The sequence below is a fragment of the Stegostoma tigrinum genome, chromosome 13 (genome assembly GCF_030684315.1).
Source record: "Stegostoma tigrinum isolate sSteTig4 chromosome 13, sSteTig4.hap1, whole genome shotgun sequence".
NCBI classification, from domain to species: domain Eukaryota; kingdom Metazoa; phylum Chordata; class Chondrichthyes; order Orectolobiformes; family Stegostomatidae; genus Stegostoma; species Stegostoma tigrinum.
In genome coordinates this window covers 21,571,386-21,590,362 of record NC_081366.1, presented here as the reverse complement: position 1 = coordinate 21,590,362, position 18,977 = coordinate 21,571,386, and the positions used below count along the sequence as shown (strand labels likewise).

General features: G+C 40.8%; 1 protein-coding gene across 3 annotated transcripts in view; it reads right to left on the bottom strand.

Annotated features, from left to right (window-relative positions):
- Window positions 1-18,977, bottom strand: part of LOC125458215 (teneurin-2-like) — a 2,666,206-nt gene that overhangs the window by 42,270 nt on the left and 2,604,959 nt on the right. For all 3 annotated transcript variants that reach the window (XM_059650601.1, XM_048543265.2, XM_048543267.2), the window contains one exon: window positions 253-396. In XM_059650601.1, coding sequence (XP_059506584.1) covers window positions 253-396 — 144 coding nt within the window. The remainder of the gene's footprint in view (window positions 1-252; window positions 397-18,977) is intronic.

The following is an 18,977-nucleotide window of genomic DNA, read 5'->3' as shown; positions in this document are numbered from 1 at the left end:
TTGAAACAACAAATTTCACTTTGGATTGCTGCAAAATTAGGACAGACATGATAGGCTGAATGGCCTCCTTTTTGAACTGAAAACATTCATCATTCTTTTCTCAAAAAGTAATTGCGTTCATCATATGAACAGAAAATAGCAGATATATCTGTCAGAATCTAAATTAAGTTGTCACAGTATAATAGATATTTGAAACAATAATGCATCACAAGAAATCATGTCGAATAATTTGCTAGAAATTGGACAACGCACCACTTTTTACATTCAAAGCATGATGCTTGTCCAGTGACCAACCCCCCAGGTTGGATGGATCCAGTTCATAGCCCTGCAGCAGGGCAGTTCTCTTCTCCCATAGGATAAGGTTTGGACAAGATTCATATTCGTATCCAACAGAAACTAGGGGAGGAAAAACAAGCACAGGAAATGCAACTTACAAAATTTGCCATTTTCACAATCATAATTGTGCATTAAAATTCATAGTACATCTGTCCTCCTTTCCCTTTCCTTCTCCCAATGTGATTTAACATATTGCACAGCGAAAAAAATACGATAAATTACTAGAAGACTGGGTAAGAAGACATGGAAAATATACAGGAAGATAGAGACATTCTCAAAACCCGAAAAGACTGAAGTCTGGTATATATTTGTCTTGTAGGGCTGTTGGCTAAAAAATGGTATGACATCCATACTTTACGTTTTTAGGGTATTTACTGATCTAACCAAAGACAAAATAGCCATATCAGAGGATATAGCAATCTTGAAGAGAAAATATCCAAGACCAAAAATTCTACTAACTCATATACATTTCATAAAAGCTCAATGTGACACATATGCCAGTGATTGGTCACTGTTATAGATCTTTAGCAGAAAGCCCCATTGTTGTAGACTAGAACATACAAGTTAGGACCTGGAGTAGGCCATTCAACCCTTCAAACCTGCTCCACTATTCAAGAACACAATAGCTGATCTGATAACTTTACTCTCATCTACCCACCACGACAACTCCTTTTTTCAAGTATCCAACTACCTCTGCCTTAAAAATATTTAAGAATGCTTATTTCCATTGCCTTTGAAGATTTGAGTTCCAAAGACGCAGGACTCTTTGTGAAAAATGCTTCATTCCTATCTTAAATGGATGACCCCTTACTTTTAAAGTTTCCTCAAGTCCAGATTTTCCCTCAAGAGGAAATATCCTTCCTCAGCAACCCTATTCAGGCCAATTAGCATGTCTTATGGAACAACCAAATGACGTTTTAATCTTCTAAACACCAACTGCTAGAAGCCTAGCTTATCTAACCTTTCCTCAGAGAACAACCTGCCTATTTAAGGCATAGTCCTGTCAACCTTCTCTGTTTGCATATTTACATTCTTTGTTAAATAAGGAGACCAGTAGTGTATACAGTATTTAAAATGCAATAGTTTTACATTTGCAAAATTTCCATTCTCAGCTTTGTCTCAAGTTAGTTAACTAATCTTCTATCCATGCCAATATATTATCCCCCACACCATGAGCTTTATTTTCCATATTAACCTTTCGTGTGGCACCTCAATCACTAACTTTTGGAAATCAAAGTACAGTTCTTCCTCTGGTTTTGCCTTCATTCACAACACCTTATTCCTCAACAAACTTCAATAAATATGTTAAACATAGTTTTCCTTTCACAAATTCACAATGATTCTGCTTGATTACCCTGAACTTTTCATTAAGCCCTACTAGACTGTTTTCAGTAACAGGTTCCACATCTTTGCTACGCCAGATTTTAAACTAACTGGTCTATCGTTTTCTGCTTTCTGTCTCCCTCCCTTTCTGGATAAATGCATTATATATTTACTATTTTCCAATATAATAGAGACTCCCCCGAATCTAGGGAAATTTAGAAATTTTAACCAATCAATTAACAATTTCACTAGCTATTCTTTTAAGACGTTGGGATAACAAGAGAATGACAAATCTTACAAAAATTGATTCTTCAAGTCAAAAATGCACAAAATACTCTTCAACAATCTGCACCTCTGTGTAAAACTATACAAAATCAATTAAATCTTTCAGCTCATATGAAAGGTCTTTTTTTTCCTAAAACGCATTCAGCTGTTAGATAATTTAGAAGACATGCTTAAAAGGTAATTCTAACATAGGGAACAATGACAGGCTGAGGGCTTATTTCAGCATTTATATTTTTCTCATTTTTTTTAACGGGAGTAATGTTTTACCTAAAGTACCATCTCAATTCTACGAAACCTCAGAATTCTAAGGGAATGAATTTAACCTGAAATTTGTCTGGATATCTGGGCGAATGGCAAGTCAAAACGTTGACTTACCTGCCAATCTTTCAGCTATTTTGCACCAGTCCTGATTTAGCCCTATCACAAACTACTCAGCTTAAGCTGATGCAACCCTTTTTTGAAAAATGACGCACGGTGCTCTGACTGCAATTTTATCTTGGGCCCAAATAGAGATGCCAATATGGTTTTTCTGCCAGTTTGAAGCTGGTCTGAGAAAGGGTGAGGCATAAAGAGGAATTGGCTGGGTGATGTTGCTCCTCCTGACCACACAAAACAAATAAGAGATTTACAATAATTTAACACTTCCTGTCTCTGCAGGCACTTGCACCCCACTCTGAGCTCTCCTTAGAATCTCCAAGAAACCCTTTTCCCATGTATTGTCACACATTAAGCTGTTACTCTGGACCCAGCATCATAAGACCCTAAGATATAGAAGCAGCATTAGGCCATTCAGCGCATGAAGTCTGCTCTTCCATTCGCTCATGGCTGACATGCTTCTCAACCCCATTCTTCTTCCTGCTCCGCATAACTTTTAACCCCCTTAGCAATCACAAACCTATCTCTGCCTTAAAAAACAATTAATGACTCGACCTCCACAGCCCTCTGTGGCAATGAGTTCCACAGAATCACCACCTTCCACTTGAAGAAATTCCTCCTCATCTCATTTCAAAAAGGTTGTCCCTTCATTCTGAGGCTGTGCCCTCAGTCCTTGTCTCTCCAATTGGTGGAAACATCTTCTCCATGTTCATTCTATCCAGGCCTCTAAGTATTCGGTAAGCTTCAGTCAGATCCCCCCGAATCTTCTAAACTTCATCATGTACAGACCCAGAGTCGTCAGCCGCTCCTCATATGACAAGACTTTCATCCCTGGGATCATTCTTGTAACCTCCCCTGGACCCCTCTGACCCCAGCACATCCATCCTTAGATACCAGCCCAAAAAAGCTCACAATAAGCCAAATACGGTCTAAGCAGAGTCTTATACAGCTTCAGTAGCTGATCTCTGCTCTTCTATTCCAGCCCTCAAATGAATGCTGACATTGCATTTGCCTTCCTAACTGCCAACTGAACCTGCATGTCAATCTTAAAAGAATCCTAACCTAGAACTGCCAAGTCCATTTGTGCCTTTCCTCATTTAGGAAATAGTCTACACCTCTATTCCTCTTATGAAAGTGCATAACCTCACACTTTCCCACATTGTATTCCACTGTTACTACTTTGCCCACTTTCTAGCCTGTCCAAGTCCTTTTGCAGCCTTGTTGCATCCTCAATACTAACTGCCCCTCCTCTTGTCTTTGTGTCATCTGCAAACTGAGCCAAAATGCCCTCAGTTCCTTCATCCAGATCATTAACGTATTTCCTGAGTATATGTGGTCCCAACACCAACCCCTGTGGAACTCCACCATCACTGCTTGCTGTCATGAAAAAAATACCTCTTTATCACCACGCTCTGCCTTCTGCCAGTCAGCCAATCCTCCATCCAGGCCAATACTTTGCCTCAAACACCATACTTATTTAGCAAGGCCCTGTGTGGCACCTTGTCAAAATAGAATGGAAGTTCAAATAGGTCATGTCTATTGGCTCCCTTTTGCCTAACATGCTCACTACTTCTTCAAAATATTCTAACCGATTTGTTGGGCATGACCTCCCCTTGACGAAGCTTCCTATTTTATTTTGCACATCTAAGTACTCCACAATCTCATTCTTAATGAAGGACGTTAAAATCTTACCAAGGCCAGACTAACTAGCCTATAGTTTCCCGCCTTCTGTTTCTCTCCATTCTTAAACCGGGATGTTACTTTTGCCATTTTCCAGTCCTCTTGGGATCCTCCTTGACTCCAGTAATTCCTGAAACATCACCACAAACGCCGCTACAATTTCCTCAGCTAATCCATCAGAACTGTGGGGAGTGGTCCATCCGGTCTGGGTGATTCATTCACCTTCCGACCTCCAATAACAGGTTCTCACTTGTTCATGTAAGGCAATGGACTGGCCACATTGATAACTAGGACTGGGAGGTAACATTGGATGGCTTCAGTCCTGCAGCAGCAACTAAACTGTGCCACCATGGTGAAATAAGTGAATCTCATAAATTCCAGTGTGCTGCCTTCCCACCATCAACCAAGCTGTGGCAAGACTCTCACAAAGTTTATCATGGCGGTAGAGGTATTGTGTAGCCTTTGGACAATCAAGGCCCTTAAGTGGTCATTTAATGGGGAGGCCCACATTGGGCAGATCAGACAGCTTTAGCTGCTTGGGCTAGCGTTTGACTTGGAGAAGGGATCATTCTTCGCAGGTTCCCTGTGCCCAATGGAGTCAACAAACTTCCCCTGAGATCACGCCACCCCCTTCGCACTCCCCTGCAACAGCACAAACTCAGTACCACTCCAAGTCCAGAACTTGTCAGTGTGATCTTGCTGAAATTCTCTTCCACTTCTCCCCCATCACCACTGATCCCACACACCTTGATGTCTACGTGCGCCAGTGACTGTCTCTAGTGGAGACTGTGTGCTACATCAACAATGACAACTGCTCTTGACTGGTGCTGTTGCAACTATAGAACTGCTAAATGTATGAATTGCCATTAAATGTCAGAGGGACAGCCATGCTGCCCACTGGGAAGGGTAGTGTGTGAGGAAGATGAACACTGTGTTTTCTAACATTCAGTCCAATGTTTCTCCAATGAATAATGCAGAGCTATAATCTAGGCGAAAATAACGTATTATCTCAAGGAATCAGATTTCTTATCCCATTAGCCCCACCCTTCCCAAGGCACCTGTCTATACAAGTGCTACAAATGGAAGACCCATTCTTTTACCTCCTCCTTTTTCACTGGCCAAGGCCACAAATAGCCCTTCTGAAATAACTGCACAAACGCTGGTATCCCGTCACCAAGTCATCCTTTATTTAAGTGTGCACAGTACGTGGACTCTGGCCAGCCAGCTCAGAACTAATCCCGAGAGTGAGGAGATCTCTGAATCTCCTGTTTAGATCTGTTAGCCAAGGCATCCTCATTGGCCCAGGTTAACAGCTCCAATCAAGGATCTCATAGTCAATGAGATCCATCTGGCCCTTGTTCCAAACACCACACCTTCCAAGTGAAGTAACAAAATATTTATACTTCTTTCAATTTAGTGTACTGGACTTAACTGCACATAATGAGGTCCCCTCCTTGGGAGAGACCAAATGCATACAGGATGTTTTCTCCCTATTTGACACACACAGTATAGAAATACAAATCAATGTTATACACGGTTCTGTCTATTTTTAGAACCTTTTTTGTAATATTAACATGAACCTTTACCACATGACCTTTCTGTCCATTTCCTGCTATAGTAAATCAGTGGAGCTCAACATAACCTCAATCAATGGCATCTCACTTTCTGGGTTCAACATTTAGTTCAACAATTTTTATCGTGTTACCTCTGCCTCTGTCTGAATTCATGTGTCTTTTCAATTTGTTGCTCAGATTTTACATCTGACTGTGGTTCTTACTGTTTCTAGAACATACAGAGCTGCAAGTTTCCCTCCAAGTCATGCACTCTCCAGACTTAAAACAATATTGATGTTCCTTCACAATTGCTGATCAAAGCCTGGAACTCCCTCCCTAACTGCTCCTACACCTACAGTTCAAGAGGACAGTGCCTCACCATCTTCTGCAGGTGATTGGAGATGGGAGAAAAATGCTGGCCTAGCCATGCCATAAATGATTTAAAAATAATCTTCAGATGGTACCAACCTGCAAAGGCACAGGTTTCCAACAGTACAGACATTAAAATCTCACCAAAATAGGGTTTCAGTAATTCATTTTTTTAAAATGATTTAATGGAATGTGGATGTCACTGGTAAGGCCAACATTTATTGCAGGTGGATGAGCGATAAATGGTACTTTATATGGACAAATGCAAGATAATGAGAACTCATAAGGGAAATGAGCAGAGTCTAGATAAAGTATATGGGATCATTATTTACTTGGGGCATGGGCAAAAAAATCTAACAAATGCTTATTGTCTGTGTAGCAGTTATGCTCAGTCAGTAGCACTAATTGGCTCTAAATCACAAGGCTGTGAGTTCAAGCCCCTCTCTAGAGACTTAAGTACATAATCTACCCTGATATTTGAGTGGAATGCTGAGAGTGTTGAAGATGCAGCCTACAAATAACATATTAAATTGAGGTCCTGCTTGCCTCTCTGATGGAGTTAATGGATTGCATAACACTACTCCAGAAAGAGTTCTCCACAGTGTCTCTGTGCCAATATTTATGCTTCAAGCAACATCATTGAAACAAATTATCTGGCCATTATTTCAACGCTGTTCATGAAGCTTTATGTGTCCAAATTTGCTGCTACATTTTTGACATCACAACATTATCTATATGTGAAGTACTGCTTTCACTGTAGATCATTGGGATATTCCAAGGTCATAAAAGGTGCTATATCAATGCAGGTTGTTCTTTCCTTTTGGTTCAACACTCCACAGAGTCTTGCTTCCTGTAATGACAAGGGATATTCATCAGAGTATATAACGATCGGTTGATGTATAACTGTATTCCATTTGAAGATGATTTCCCTTAACTCTAGGTGATAGGTCAAATACCGTCAGGCATCTCATTGTACCAGGAGGACAGTTCTCAGCAGTAATACGGTGTTGTGATATGAAGCAGAGGTACCTTTATTCGTCATTTTTTTTAATCTCTTGTGAAATCACTACCAAAAACACAGATGTGCTTTAACCTCATGCAATTATATCCTTAACCTTTCAGTTATCATTGTCCATTTATATATTAAAATATGAAAAATCAAATGCTTGTTTTACCAATCCTTGTCATATGATTGGTACGTGTAAGTAAAACAGATGAATGTTACATACAGCCTATGGCAACAGTAAGGAAAGCTCATCGAATTTTAGGATGTACCATTAGAGGGATAGAGCAGAATTCTCTGGCCATTATAAGTCTGTACAAAGTGCTGATGTGAGCATATCTTGAATATCATGTATTTTAATTGGTTTATGGCTAAGCCATCACTTGCTGCTGTTCGTATTTGCCCTGGTAAAAGGTAGGTGGTGAGTTGTCTTTTTGAACCACTCCTTGGACAATAGAGACAACCACAACGCAGTTAGGAAAGGATTTCCAGAAGTTTGACACAGTAGCCGTAGTTGAAGTAATGGTGACTTAGCTGCAAATCAGGATGGTGCATGACTTGGAGAGGAGGTGGTAATGTCACCGTCTATCTGTTTTCCTTGATTTTCCAAGAATTTCGAATGTGCTGTTGAAGGAGTTTAGGTGAATTTCTGCAGTGTGTCTTGTAGATAGTCCCCAATGATACCACTATGCATCAATTGTGAAAGGAGAAAATGCCGAAGGTGGTAGGTGGGGTGTCATTCAGACGGGCTGCTTTGCTTAGCTGCAGTCAAGATTCTTGAGGGTAGTTGAAGCGATACTCATCTGAGAATGTGCAGAGTATTACATTATAGTCTTGACATGTACCTAGTGGATGGAACACAGGTGTTATAGAGATAGGAGGTGAGTTGCTCACCACAAAATTCCTCGACCCTGATCTGCTCTCGTATCCACAGAATTTATTGACTGGCCAGTTTAGTTTCTGTTAATGGCAACTCCCACAGTATTGATAGTGGAGATTTAGTTATTGAATTAGCTTTATTGTCACACGTACTCAAATGAGTAGTGAAAAGTTTGTAAGTCACCACTTACAGCACTTTCTTAGGTACAACGGTATCTAGAGATAATCCTTAGTTACAGTATAGAGAAATGAAGAAAAAAAGTTACATTACAGCTGTACACAATATGATCATAGGTAAGAAAGAAAAGAAGCAAAGTTAAAAAGACAAACATCACAATCTCTCCAAAGGCCTTCTGAAGCAGACCAGCGCAGAAAGCCTTCAAGTGGTGTGACTGCTGGCTGCTGTCATACTCTGCACTGGGCTGCTGGTTGCTGGCATCCTTGCTGCTGCGCCTGGCATTCACACTCCGGACAGCTGGTTACTGGTGTCCCCACTTCAACAGTTGGTGTCTCCACTGACACCACTTTGAAGGCCAGGGCCGGGTTTCTAAGGCTGAGAGAAGGAGGAGAAGGGAGGAGAGAGGGAAGAAAGAGAGAAAAGAAGAGAAAGAATGAGTGGAGTGGAGGAGTTCCACCTGAAGTGTCCTGATCCATCATTTGGATGATGATACCATTGGATGTTTTGGGGTGAAGGTTAAGCTCTTAATTGTTGGGCACAGTTGTTATCTAGCACTTGTAAGGTCTTATTCTGTTTGGAAACAGATTATTTTAGTTTCTGAGGAGTTGCAAACAACGCTGAACATTGTGTAATCATCACTGAAGATTCCCACTTCTGAACTTGTAATGGAAAAAAGCTCATTGATGAAGTGGCTGAAAATAATTGTCAAAACACAGCCCTAGGGAACTCCTGTAGAGATGTCTAGGGGCTGAGATAGGTGCCCCTAACAAATACAACCACTTTCCTTTGTGCCAGGTAAGACTCCAACCAGTGGAGATCTTTCACAGAGTTTCCCGTCAATTTCAGTTTTGCTTGTTGACACCACACTGAGTTGAATGCTGCCTTGATATCAACAGCAAGCAGTCTCACCTCATGGCTAGAGTTCTGCTCTTTTTTTCGTGTTTAGCCAAGGCTATATTGAGGTCAGAATGGCCTTGGTGAAATCTAAACATAGCAGGAATGAGCAGGCTATTTCTTTCCAACTGCTGCTTGTTAGCAATGTCGTTGATGCCTTCCATCACTTTGCTTCTGATCAAGAGTAGACTGATGGGCAGTAATCAGCTGGGTTGGACTTCTCCCAATTTTAATCCATAAAACATACCTAGGACAATTTTCCACAGTGTTAAGAAGAAGTCACTGTTGTAGCTACCTGGAACAGCTTGGCTCAGAATATGCCCAGTTCTGAAGCACAAGTCTTTAATACTATCGCAGAAAGTTTGTTAGTGGCCAATGCCTATTAGTGTCTGGGGAGTACGGCTACTTCAAAATATCACGTTGAGTGAATCAAGTTGAGTTACCAGCCTCTGTCCTAGACTGTCTCCTCCTAAGCCAACGCTTAGAATGTTTACATTAAAATTGTTTCCTGTTAAGGATCACTCCAAACAAAGTTGAAACCTGCCTTACACTTCTAGTATGGAAGTATCATTTTAATTCCTAGAGTCTAAAAATCTAATTTCCCCAAACAAAAATGAAAATACTTGTAGATGTGCTGTTCTGTTATTTTCTTAATTGTCCATATACATTCACAACTGTCTGTGCCAGGACTGCAGAGTTTAGATCTGGTTCACTGGTTGTGAAATTCTTCACCCCGGTCTATTATATGCTGCTTCCATTATTTGGCATGAAAACAGTCCTGTGTTGCAGCTTCACCTGTTTAACATCTCATTTTTAGGTATGTCTGGTGCTGCTTCTGGTGCTTGTGCTCTTCATTGAACCAGGGTTTATCTCCTGGCTTGGTGATGACGTTAATGTGAGGGACATGGTGTGCCATGAGGTTACCGATTGTGGTTGAACACAATTCTACGGTTACTGATGGCCCACAGCACCTCGCAGCTATCCAGTTTTTGTTATTGGATCTGTTTTAAGTCTGTCCACTTAGTAGGGTGATAGTATCACACAAAACAATGGTGGCTATCTTCAATGTGAAGATGGAGCGTGGTTACCACAAGGACTGTATGCAGTTCACTCTTATCAATATTGTTGTGGATGGACACAATTGCGATAGGTAGACTGGTGAAAATGAGGTTAAGCAGGATTTTCCTCTTGTTGGTTCCTTCACCATCTGCTGCAGATCAAGTATAGCAGTTGTTTCCTATAGGACTCAGCCAGCATGGTCAATAGTGTTGTGTAGCCATTCTTCGTTACGAACATTGAAATCACCCAACCAAAGTAAATTCTGTACTCTGCCACCCTCAGTGCTGCCTCCAAGTGGTGTTAAACATGGAGGAGTGTGAGCGAGAGTGGTAGGTGGTAATCAGTGGAGGTTTCCTTGCCTATGTTTGACCTGATGCTTCACATATCCAGCATCAATGTTGAGGACTCTGAGGGTAATTCCCTCCTAACTATATACCACTGTACCACCACACCTGGTAGAGCTGTCCTGGCACTGGGGCAGGACGAAGCCTGGGATGAGGATGTTAGTGTGTAGGACAGATGGTGATGGCAGTGTCTGGGATATTGCCTTTGAGTATAACAATGTCTGTATGAGCTTGACTAGTCAAGCAACTAGTCAACTTGCTTGACTAGTTTATGAGGCAGCTCTCCGAATTTTGACACAAACTACAGATGTTGGTCAGGACAATTTTCTAGCGTCGACAACAGTGTGTTTGTTGGGCTTATTTCTGGTACCTGTGTCAATGTTAGGCTGGTTTAGTTCCTTTTATTTCAACTTAATAGCAAGTTGGTACAACTGAATGGCTTGCTACACCATTTCAGAGGGCAATTAAGAGTCAACCACATTGCTGTTGGTCTGGTGTCACTTTTAGGCCAGATCAGGTATGGATGACAGATTTTCTTCCCCCAGGAGCTTTAGTGAATCAAAGTCATATAAAAATAAGAATGTTGTCCAATACATGTAGTTCTCCTTGAACATGACAGTTGTGTTCTTGTGTGACCTTGTGCCACAGAAAATGGTGCTAAAAAAAATCGCCATAGAAAATCGAATTATAGGGAAATCGCAATAGAAAATCGCTACACCTACGCAGCAGAAAGTTTGCGTTATCCAAACAGCGTTCACTATTCATTAATTGCGTTACAGCCAATTTGCATTAACGAAACACATGTTATAGCAGAACTGCTTGTAAATGGATTCACTGTCTGAACAGAAAATGCAGAAGGGATTAATTTTACTTGTTAAAGCATCTGAGTAAACAATAGAAGTAAGTTGCCTAAAACTCTGAAAGAAAACACTGCTGAGATATTCTGGAGCAATAGGCCAGAGTTACAATAGCATGTGCAAGATTGTTACAAATTCCAGAGCAGGGACAATGCTTCAAACAAGGTGCTCAGATTGTTTAGATTGAGCTATTTTAGACAATAATGTTGTGAAGCTTTAAGGAACATTTGGAAACAAAAGGAGTCAGCTCAAAAACATGTAAAACGAGATGTGGGTAAGCTTGAGAAAATAGGTGAATGTACAATTATAGTTTAGAATTCATCAAATGGACTGCAGAATGTTTTACATCCCTGCAGTTACTTATGTTTCTATATAACTAGTATTTTGCTCTCTGTGCGATGTCAGCAGCCTTATTCCTAAAATAACAGCATCAGGGGATATTCTGATGAGGATCTGCCAGATTATTCTGTATGCATGGCTGCTTTTGCAAAACTGGAGCTGATGTTCAATGCTTGGATTGGGACTTTGCAGTTAAAAGAAATCAAAACAAACAACAGGATTAAACTAGAAACAACAATGGCAGAGTAGGCGGCACTGAATTGATTTCTCCTTCCTGACTTCTGGGGAAAGAAAGCTGTTCAAAGATATATTTTAAAAGAAAATATTTCTTTCTTGTCCGTCACAGGATTGGTATTCCTGGACTGAAAGATTGTACAGACAACCTGCTCCCAGGAAGCATGCCAATGCTTGTCTCAAGCCAGGCCTTCAGGAGGTATGGAGAGAATGGGGAGTGTGAATATTCCTGCTGATCTTCTCTTCTTTCATATGAGCTAAGAACCTGATCTCCATGCCTTATTTCTTAAGGGGCACTGCTGCCATCTGTGGTTCTTCCCATACTGAGCAGGATTACTATTGCAACAACACAATTATTAGTAAGATAGAACTAACCTGTCTCACAACGGTTGAAACTAAGTTCAAATTCCTGCAGTCATCACACTGCAATATTAAGCGTAAACGTTTTGTGAACCAGATACAAAACGAGACAGAATAAAATAAAAGCTGCATTTCTGGTAGGCACATGTTCCGTTTTCACTGCACTAACACAAAAGTACAATTGAAAAGCACACAAAGAACAAATTGGCTCACTACTGTCTTTATGAAAGGAAATTGCTGTCCTCACCTGGTCTGGCCTACAAGTGACTCCAGAGCCACACCAATGTACTTAAGTTTTAAATCCCCTTTGAAATGGCCCAGCAAGTCGCACAGTTATAACAATCATTACAAAAGACTGAAAATAGAAATGAAACTGGACTACCAAACAACAGCCCTGGTGACCCTATTAAATCCTCAATACTAACATCTGGAGGATAGTGCCAAAATTGGGAGAGCTGTCTCATACACTAGTCAAGCACAAATGGAACCACACTAGCACGAAGGAAACAGATTGTATTTGTTGGAGGTCCGTCATACCAGAAGCAAAGCATCTCTGCAGAAATTTCTCAGGGCAGTGTCCAAGGCAAAACACATTCAGCCATTTCATCAATGACCTTCCCTCCATGCTAAGATCTGAACTTGGGAAAGTCTCCTGATGACTGTTCAGCCGTAGTCACAACTCCTCAGGTACTTGAAACAGTGCTTGTCCAAATACAGCAAGAACTGGAAACATCCAGGGCTGACAAGCGATTGCTTTCTGTTATTTATTTTGCATTCTATTTATTGGACATCTACAACAGCTTTGGTCAATGGTTACCCCCATTGTGTTGATAGCAGGGGATTCAGTGATAGTAATACCACTGAATATCAAGTGGAGATATTAGATATTCTTTTGTTGGAGATGGTCATTGTCTGGTACTTGTATGAAACAAATTTTACTTGCCACTTGTCAGCACAAATCTGGATATTGTGCAAATCTTGTTGCATTTGAGCATGTACTGCTTCTATAACTGAGGAGTCACAAATAAACATTGCAGAACCATGAGTGAACATCCCCACTTCTGAGCTTACAGTGAAGGTAAAGTCATTGATAAAGCAATTGAAGATGATTGGGATGAGGATACTACCATGAGGAATTGCAAACGAGGTGTCCTGGAGCTGAGATGACTGATGCTCAAAAATCGTAACTAATATCTTTTATTCTAAGTATGATCCCAACCAATGGAGAACCTTTCCCCTGACTCCCATTTCTGCTTGTTTTGCTAGAGCTACTTGATGCCATACTTAGTCAAATGTGGCCTTGGTGTCAAGGGTGGTCACTGTTATTTTACCACTCAAATTTAGCTCTTTTGTCCATTTGTGAATGAAGGTTGTAACGAGGTCAAGAGCTGAGCACTGCGGGTGGAACACAAACTGAGCATCAGTGACCAGGTCATTACTAAGCGAGTGTTACCTGACAGCACTGTTGATGACATGTCCCATCACTTTACAAAAATAGACTAATGGGATTGTAATTGACAGGGTTGAGGTTGTCCTGCTTTTATGCGTACAGGACATCTCTGGTGAATTTTCCACATCGTGAAATAGATGCAAGTTTTTGTTACTCCAATCAAATCTTAGTGATGGATGGGTACACAAGTTGTTTCAAGGAAATGCTTTAATGGTTATGTAGAAAAGGCAGTTTGACTGGATGAGTTCATTCACAGTTTAACAGCTCATATGTGTTGGGCTAAAATGACTTTTTCTGAGCTATAATCATTCAATGGTTCTAATTATTTGTCCCTTGAACTTGAAGGATGGGAGATGGTGGCCATATTCAGAGAAATGTTCAGGGTGAAGACAATAAAGGTTTTCATGAGGATAAGGACATCACAAGGAATCATTGAGCAAAACAATAGTTGCAGAAGCATAATAATGAACAGAGGATGAAGGGTTACAGGCTTGTGAGACTGAAAGTTTCTGTTGGATGAACGTAGAAGAATTTAGGTTAAGGAATGGGTTAGGGCAGGGACAGGAAATGGTAACAGATGGGCTGGTAACTGATCAATACAATGGTGATAAAGGTTCAGATGGTTGTTATGTAGCCATTCACTCCTTATTCAACATTTGCTTTTCTAGTATATCCATTGCCATTCTCTTTGGCATCATGAAATGTTTTTCCATTTGAATCTTTTTTGACCTTCAACTAATTTATCACAAAGTTTTCCTTTGTTCTTCTTATTTCATCCTTCCTTCTACTAGATTAAAAGCCATTGTATTTCTATCTCTCCTCTGCTATAATAAAAGTTCAATGTGAAACATTAATACTATTCCTCCCACCACAGATGCCGCCTGACCTGTAGAATACGTTCAGCAATTTTAAGTTTTGATTTGATATTAAAGAAGCCATAGGATATGGCAAGGTCAGAGGATTAGTGGTGACTATGTTTACAGGGGTATAGATGTTTAGGAAAGACAGTGAATTCAAAAGTGTGGGTTAGAAATTGAAACCATTGATGATGCGCAGCCTCAGCGCGAGGCTAAGAGGGTGGATATATTGATGAAAAACATGGGATGTTGCTTGAATGGCTGCTAGACCGCAGGAATTTGAAAGGACAAATGACAGACTTGGAGCATGGTGAGGTGACTGGGGATGAAGACTTCAGAAGATTTGGAGCAGAGACAAAGATGTGACACTGTAGTGGGAGACTAGCCTCCACTGTGAAGTTTAAGGATGTTTTGTTACAAATCAAGGTATTGCTACTGTACGTTCAAGGCTAAAAAACACATTTTTTAGACACTTATGCAAAGTGAATAGTGAATCAAGGGACAGTAAAGAGAAAGTGGACTTGAGATAGTAGCTAATATTGAAAGGTGGAATAGGCTCAGGTGGTTATTGGAGCTGCTCCTAATTTGATTCCTTAGATGCTTCTTACAGTGAGGCCTCAATCTATAAAGGGGCAGATATTTTGCAGGATTATTGGCCTATTGAAAGCAGTATGCCTAGTACCTCATAAGGAGCTGCTCCATCCCTGGGTGGAAAAGTGTTGTACTACATTGTGCCAGAAAACAAGCCTCGCTAGCAACAGGGCATTGAAATATATACCCCTCTCCCTCATCTGTGTCCTCACTTGCCCTAAATTCATCATAAAATTAGCAAGATTCCCCTCTAAAATGTGCTTACAATTTATATAGAATTATCAAACAGTTTTGTGCTGTAGATTTGTGTTGGTTGGGGAACACATTCATATAATGTAGCTCACAATTCCTCCACACACCAGCATAACTTCTCAGTCCTACAGAGGCCGTAAAATTCACCTCCTGCTACACTGTTCACACTGAGAACCTTCTTTGGAGACGTGCCATCCAGCAGTCAGGAGTTAGATTCAAAATAAGATCACTGGGGTGAGAAGAATGCTGCTTTCAAATCATGCTGTACAAAATGAATAATAAATAGAGTGCTGTTTACTTTAAGTGAGTTGGTGCCTTTGCTAAAGTGATTTATTCTTTCACAGGATATTGGCATTGCTAGCTAGACCAGGATTTATTGCCCATCCCTAATTACCCTTGAGAAAGCATTGATGACCCACCTTCTTGAACCATTAGGTTCCATGTCGTGTAGGTACACCCACAGCGCTATTAGGAGGGGAGTTTCAGGATTTTAATCTAACAGTAGAAGGTGAGCTGTGAACAACATGCATTACTTTAGAAAAGGTTTTTATAAGGGTGTTTGATATTGCTTGACATCTACACTTGCTGTGCGCGTGGCAATGTGCCCGTCAATTGTCTTCCTTCAGCTCAAAGAACTGTTCCATCTCTCATCTCGAGGGAAGACTAGGTTTTCACTCTGTAAGTGATTCAAATGAAGCTAAGAATTCTCCCAGCAGGAAACATCATATTCTAGGGCCAAATGCAATGTTACTTGAATGATTAAAAACCATTAGCATCATATGTGGGCGGCAATGGCCTGGAGGTTTTATTGCTGGACAGATAACTTTTGTGGGTTTGAAGCCCATCCCAGCAGATGGTGAAATTTGAATTCAATAAAATATCTGGAATTAAGAATTCAATGATGACCATGAACACATTGTCAATTGTCAGGAAAATCCCAGCTGGTTCATTAATGCCCCACAGGGAAAGAAACTGCCATCCTTACTGGTCATAGGTTTAAGGTGAGAGGTGAAAGATATAAAAGGGATCTGAGCAGCAACTTTTTCACACAGAAGGTGGTGGGTGTCTTGAATGAGTTGCCAGAGGAAGTGGTAAAGGTGGGTACAATTACAACATTTAAAAGACATTTGGACAGGTACATGAATAGGAAAGGTTTTGAGGGAAATGGGCCAAATGCAAGCAAATGGTACTCATTCAGTTTGGGGTATCTGATGGGCATGGGTGAGTAGGATAAACAAGTCTGTTTCTGTGCTGTGTCCCTTGGAAGGGAACTTGCAAATGACGGTGTTCCCATGCATCTGCTGTTTTTGTCCTTCTGGGTGGGAGGGTTTGAAAGGTGCTGCCAAAGAAGCCTGGATCAATTATTGCTGTGCATCTTGTGGATGGTGCAAACTGTGCATTAATAGTGGAGAGAGTAAATGTTGAAGGTAGTGCCAATCAAGCATGCTTTTTGTTAATGGCTATGTCAAGTTTCTTAATTACTGTTGGAATTGCACTCAACCAGGAAAATGGATCCATCACATTCCTGACTTGTGCTTTACAGATGCTGGGTAGGCTCTGGACAGTCAGGAGATGAGTTATTTAAGTGGCCATTCTTAGCCTTTTACCTTCTCTTGTAGCCAGATTAGTCAAGTTCAGTTTCTGGTGAACAATAACCCTGAGGACACAATGGGACAAATGGCCTCCTTGTGCACTGTAGCAATTCTATGATTCTGTTTCGAGTGGTGGATTCAGTGAAGGTAATGTCATTGAATAAATACAAACATATGAAGGTCAAGGGGTGATAGTTTCTTTCTTGTTGAGGATGATCTTTATCTGGTATTGTGTGGCATGACTATAATGATTGGACCATAATATATAGGAGCAATATCAGGGCATTCAGCCCATTGATTATGTTCTATTTTTCAATCTTGGCTGATCCCATTCTCCTGCCTTCTCTCTGTAACATTGCATACCCTAACTAATCAACAATCTATTGATCTTTGTCTTAAATGTACTCAATGACTTGGCCACCACAACCACCTGTGGCAATGGGTTCCAAAGATTCACCATCCTCTAGCTAAAGAAATTCCTCCACATTTCAGTTCTGAAGGGTCATCTCTTCACTCTGAAGCTGTGCCCTTAGGTCCTAGTCTTTCCTACTAGTGAAAACTTCAACCCTATATTCACTCTATCCAGGCTTCTCTGTATTCTGTTAAGTTTCAACAAAACCCCCCTCACCTTTCTAAACTCCAGTATATACAGATCCACAGTCCTTAACCACTCCTCATATCACAAGCCCTTCATTCCTGGAATCATTCTTGTAAACTTAGTCTGGAACCCCTCCAACCCCAATACATTCTTCCTTAGATATGAGCCCAAACTACTCACAACATTCCAAGTGCAGTCAGAACAGAGCCACAGCCTCAGGAGTATGTTTCTGCTGTTATATTCGCACCCTCTTAAAATGAATTCTAATATCGCATTTGCCTTCCTTTCTGCCAACTGAACCCACATGTTAACCTTAAGAGAGTTCTAAACTAGGACTCCCAAGTCCCTCTGTGCTTCAGATTTACAAAACCTTTCCGTAATTAGAAAATAATCTACCCCTCTATTCTTCTACCAAAGTGCATAACCTCACATTTTCTCACATTCTATTCTAACTGTCACATCTTTGCCCATTCTCTAGCCTGTCCAGATCTTTCTGAAGCCTCACTGCATTCTCAACACTACCTGTGCCTTCATCTACCTTTGTAAACACAAACTTAAATCACAATTCCATCAGTTTCTTCGCCCCAATCATTAACATATAATCTGAGTATTTGTGGTCCCAATGCTGACCCCTGTGGAACTTCACCAGTCACTGGCTGCCATCATTAAAAACACTCCTTTATCACTACACTCTGCCTTCTGCCAGTCAACTAATCCTCGATCCATGCCAATACCTTGCCCTAACACAATGGGCTCTTATTTTGCTTACTGGCTTCCTTTGCAGCACTTCGTCAAAGGCCTTCTGGAAATCCAAGTTGATCATGTCCACTGGCTCTCCTTTGTCTAACTTGCTGAATGTTGTTTGCCGTTATCAGTTCAAGCCTGAATAGTAACCAGGTTGGGTTGAATTTGGAAATAGAATGCTTCAGTATCTGACGAGTAATAAATGGTGTTGAACATTGTGCAATGACCAGCAAACATGCCCACTTTTGATCTTATGGTGAAGATGTAGTTTTGGATGAAGCATTACTTGCAACAATGTCCCAGGAGTGAGGTAATTGACATCAAATGATCATAACGTGGCGTTGCTGTGGCATTGAGGAATGGTTTGCCAAGTTACTCAATTGTCAATGAATTCTGGCCCAGCTCAGCCTAGTTCTGAGGAAGGGTCACCGGACCCGAAACGTTAACTCTTTTTTCTCCTCCATAGATGCTGCCAGACCTGCAAATTTGTTTTTCTTCCAGCCAGTAATGTGACATCCCATGAACTTCCTTTATGCCAGACATGATTCCCAACAATGGAAAGTTTTCATCTTGATTCCCCATTGACTGCAGGTTTGCTTATTGATGCTTCACTTGGTCAAATGCAGCCTTGATGTCAACAGTAATCACACTCAACTCACTTCAGTCCAGTCCTCTTGCTCATTATTAGACGAAGAATGTAATGAGGTCAGAAACTGAAGGGCCCTGCTGGAACTAAATCTGAACATCAGTGAGATGATTGCTATTTATGTGCTTGTTAATAGCACTGTTGACAATGCTTTCTAACACATTGCTGTGAGAAAATAG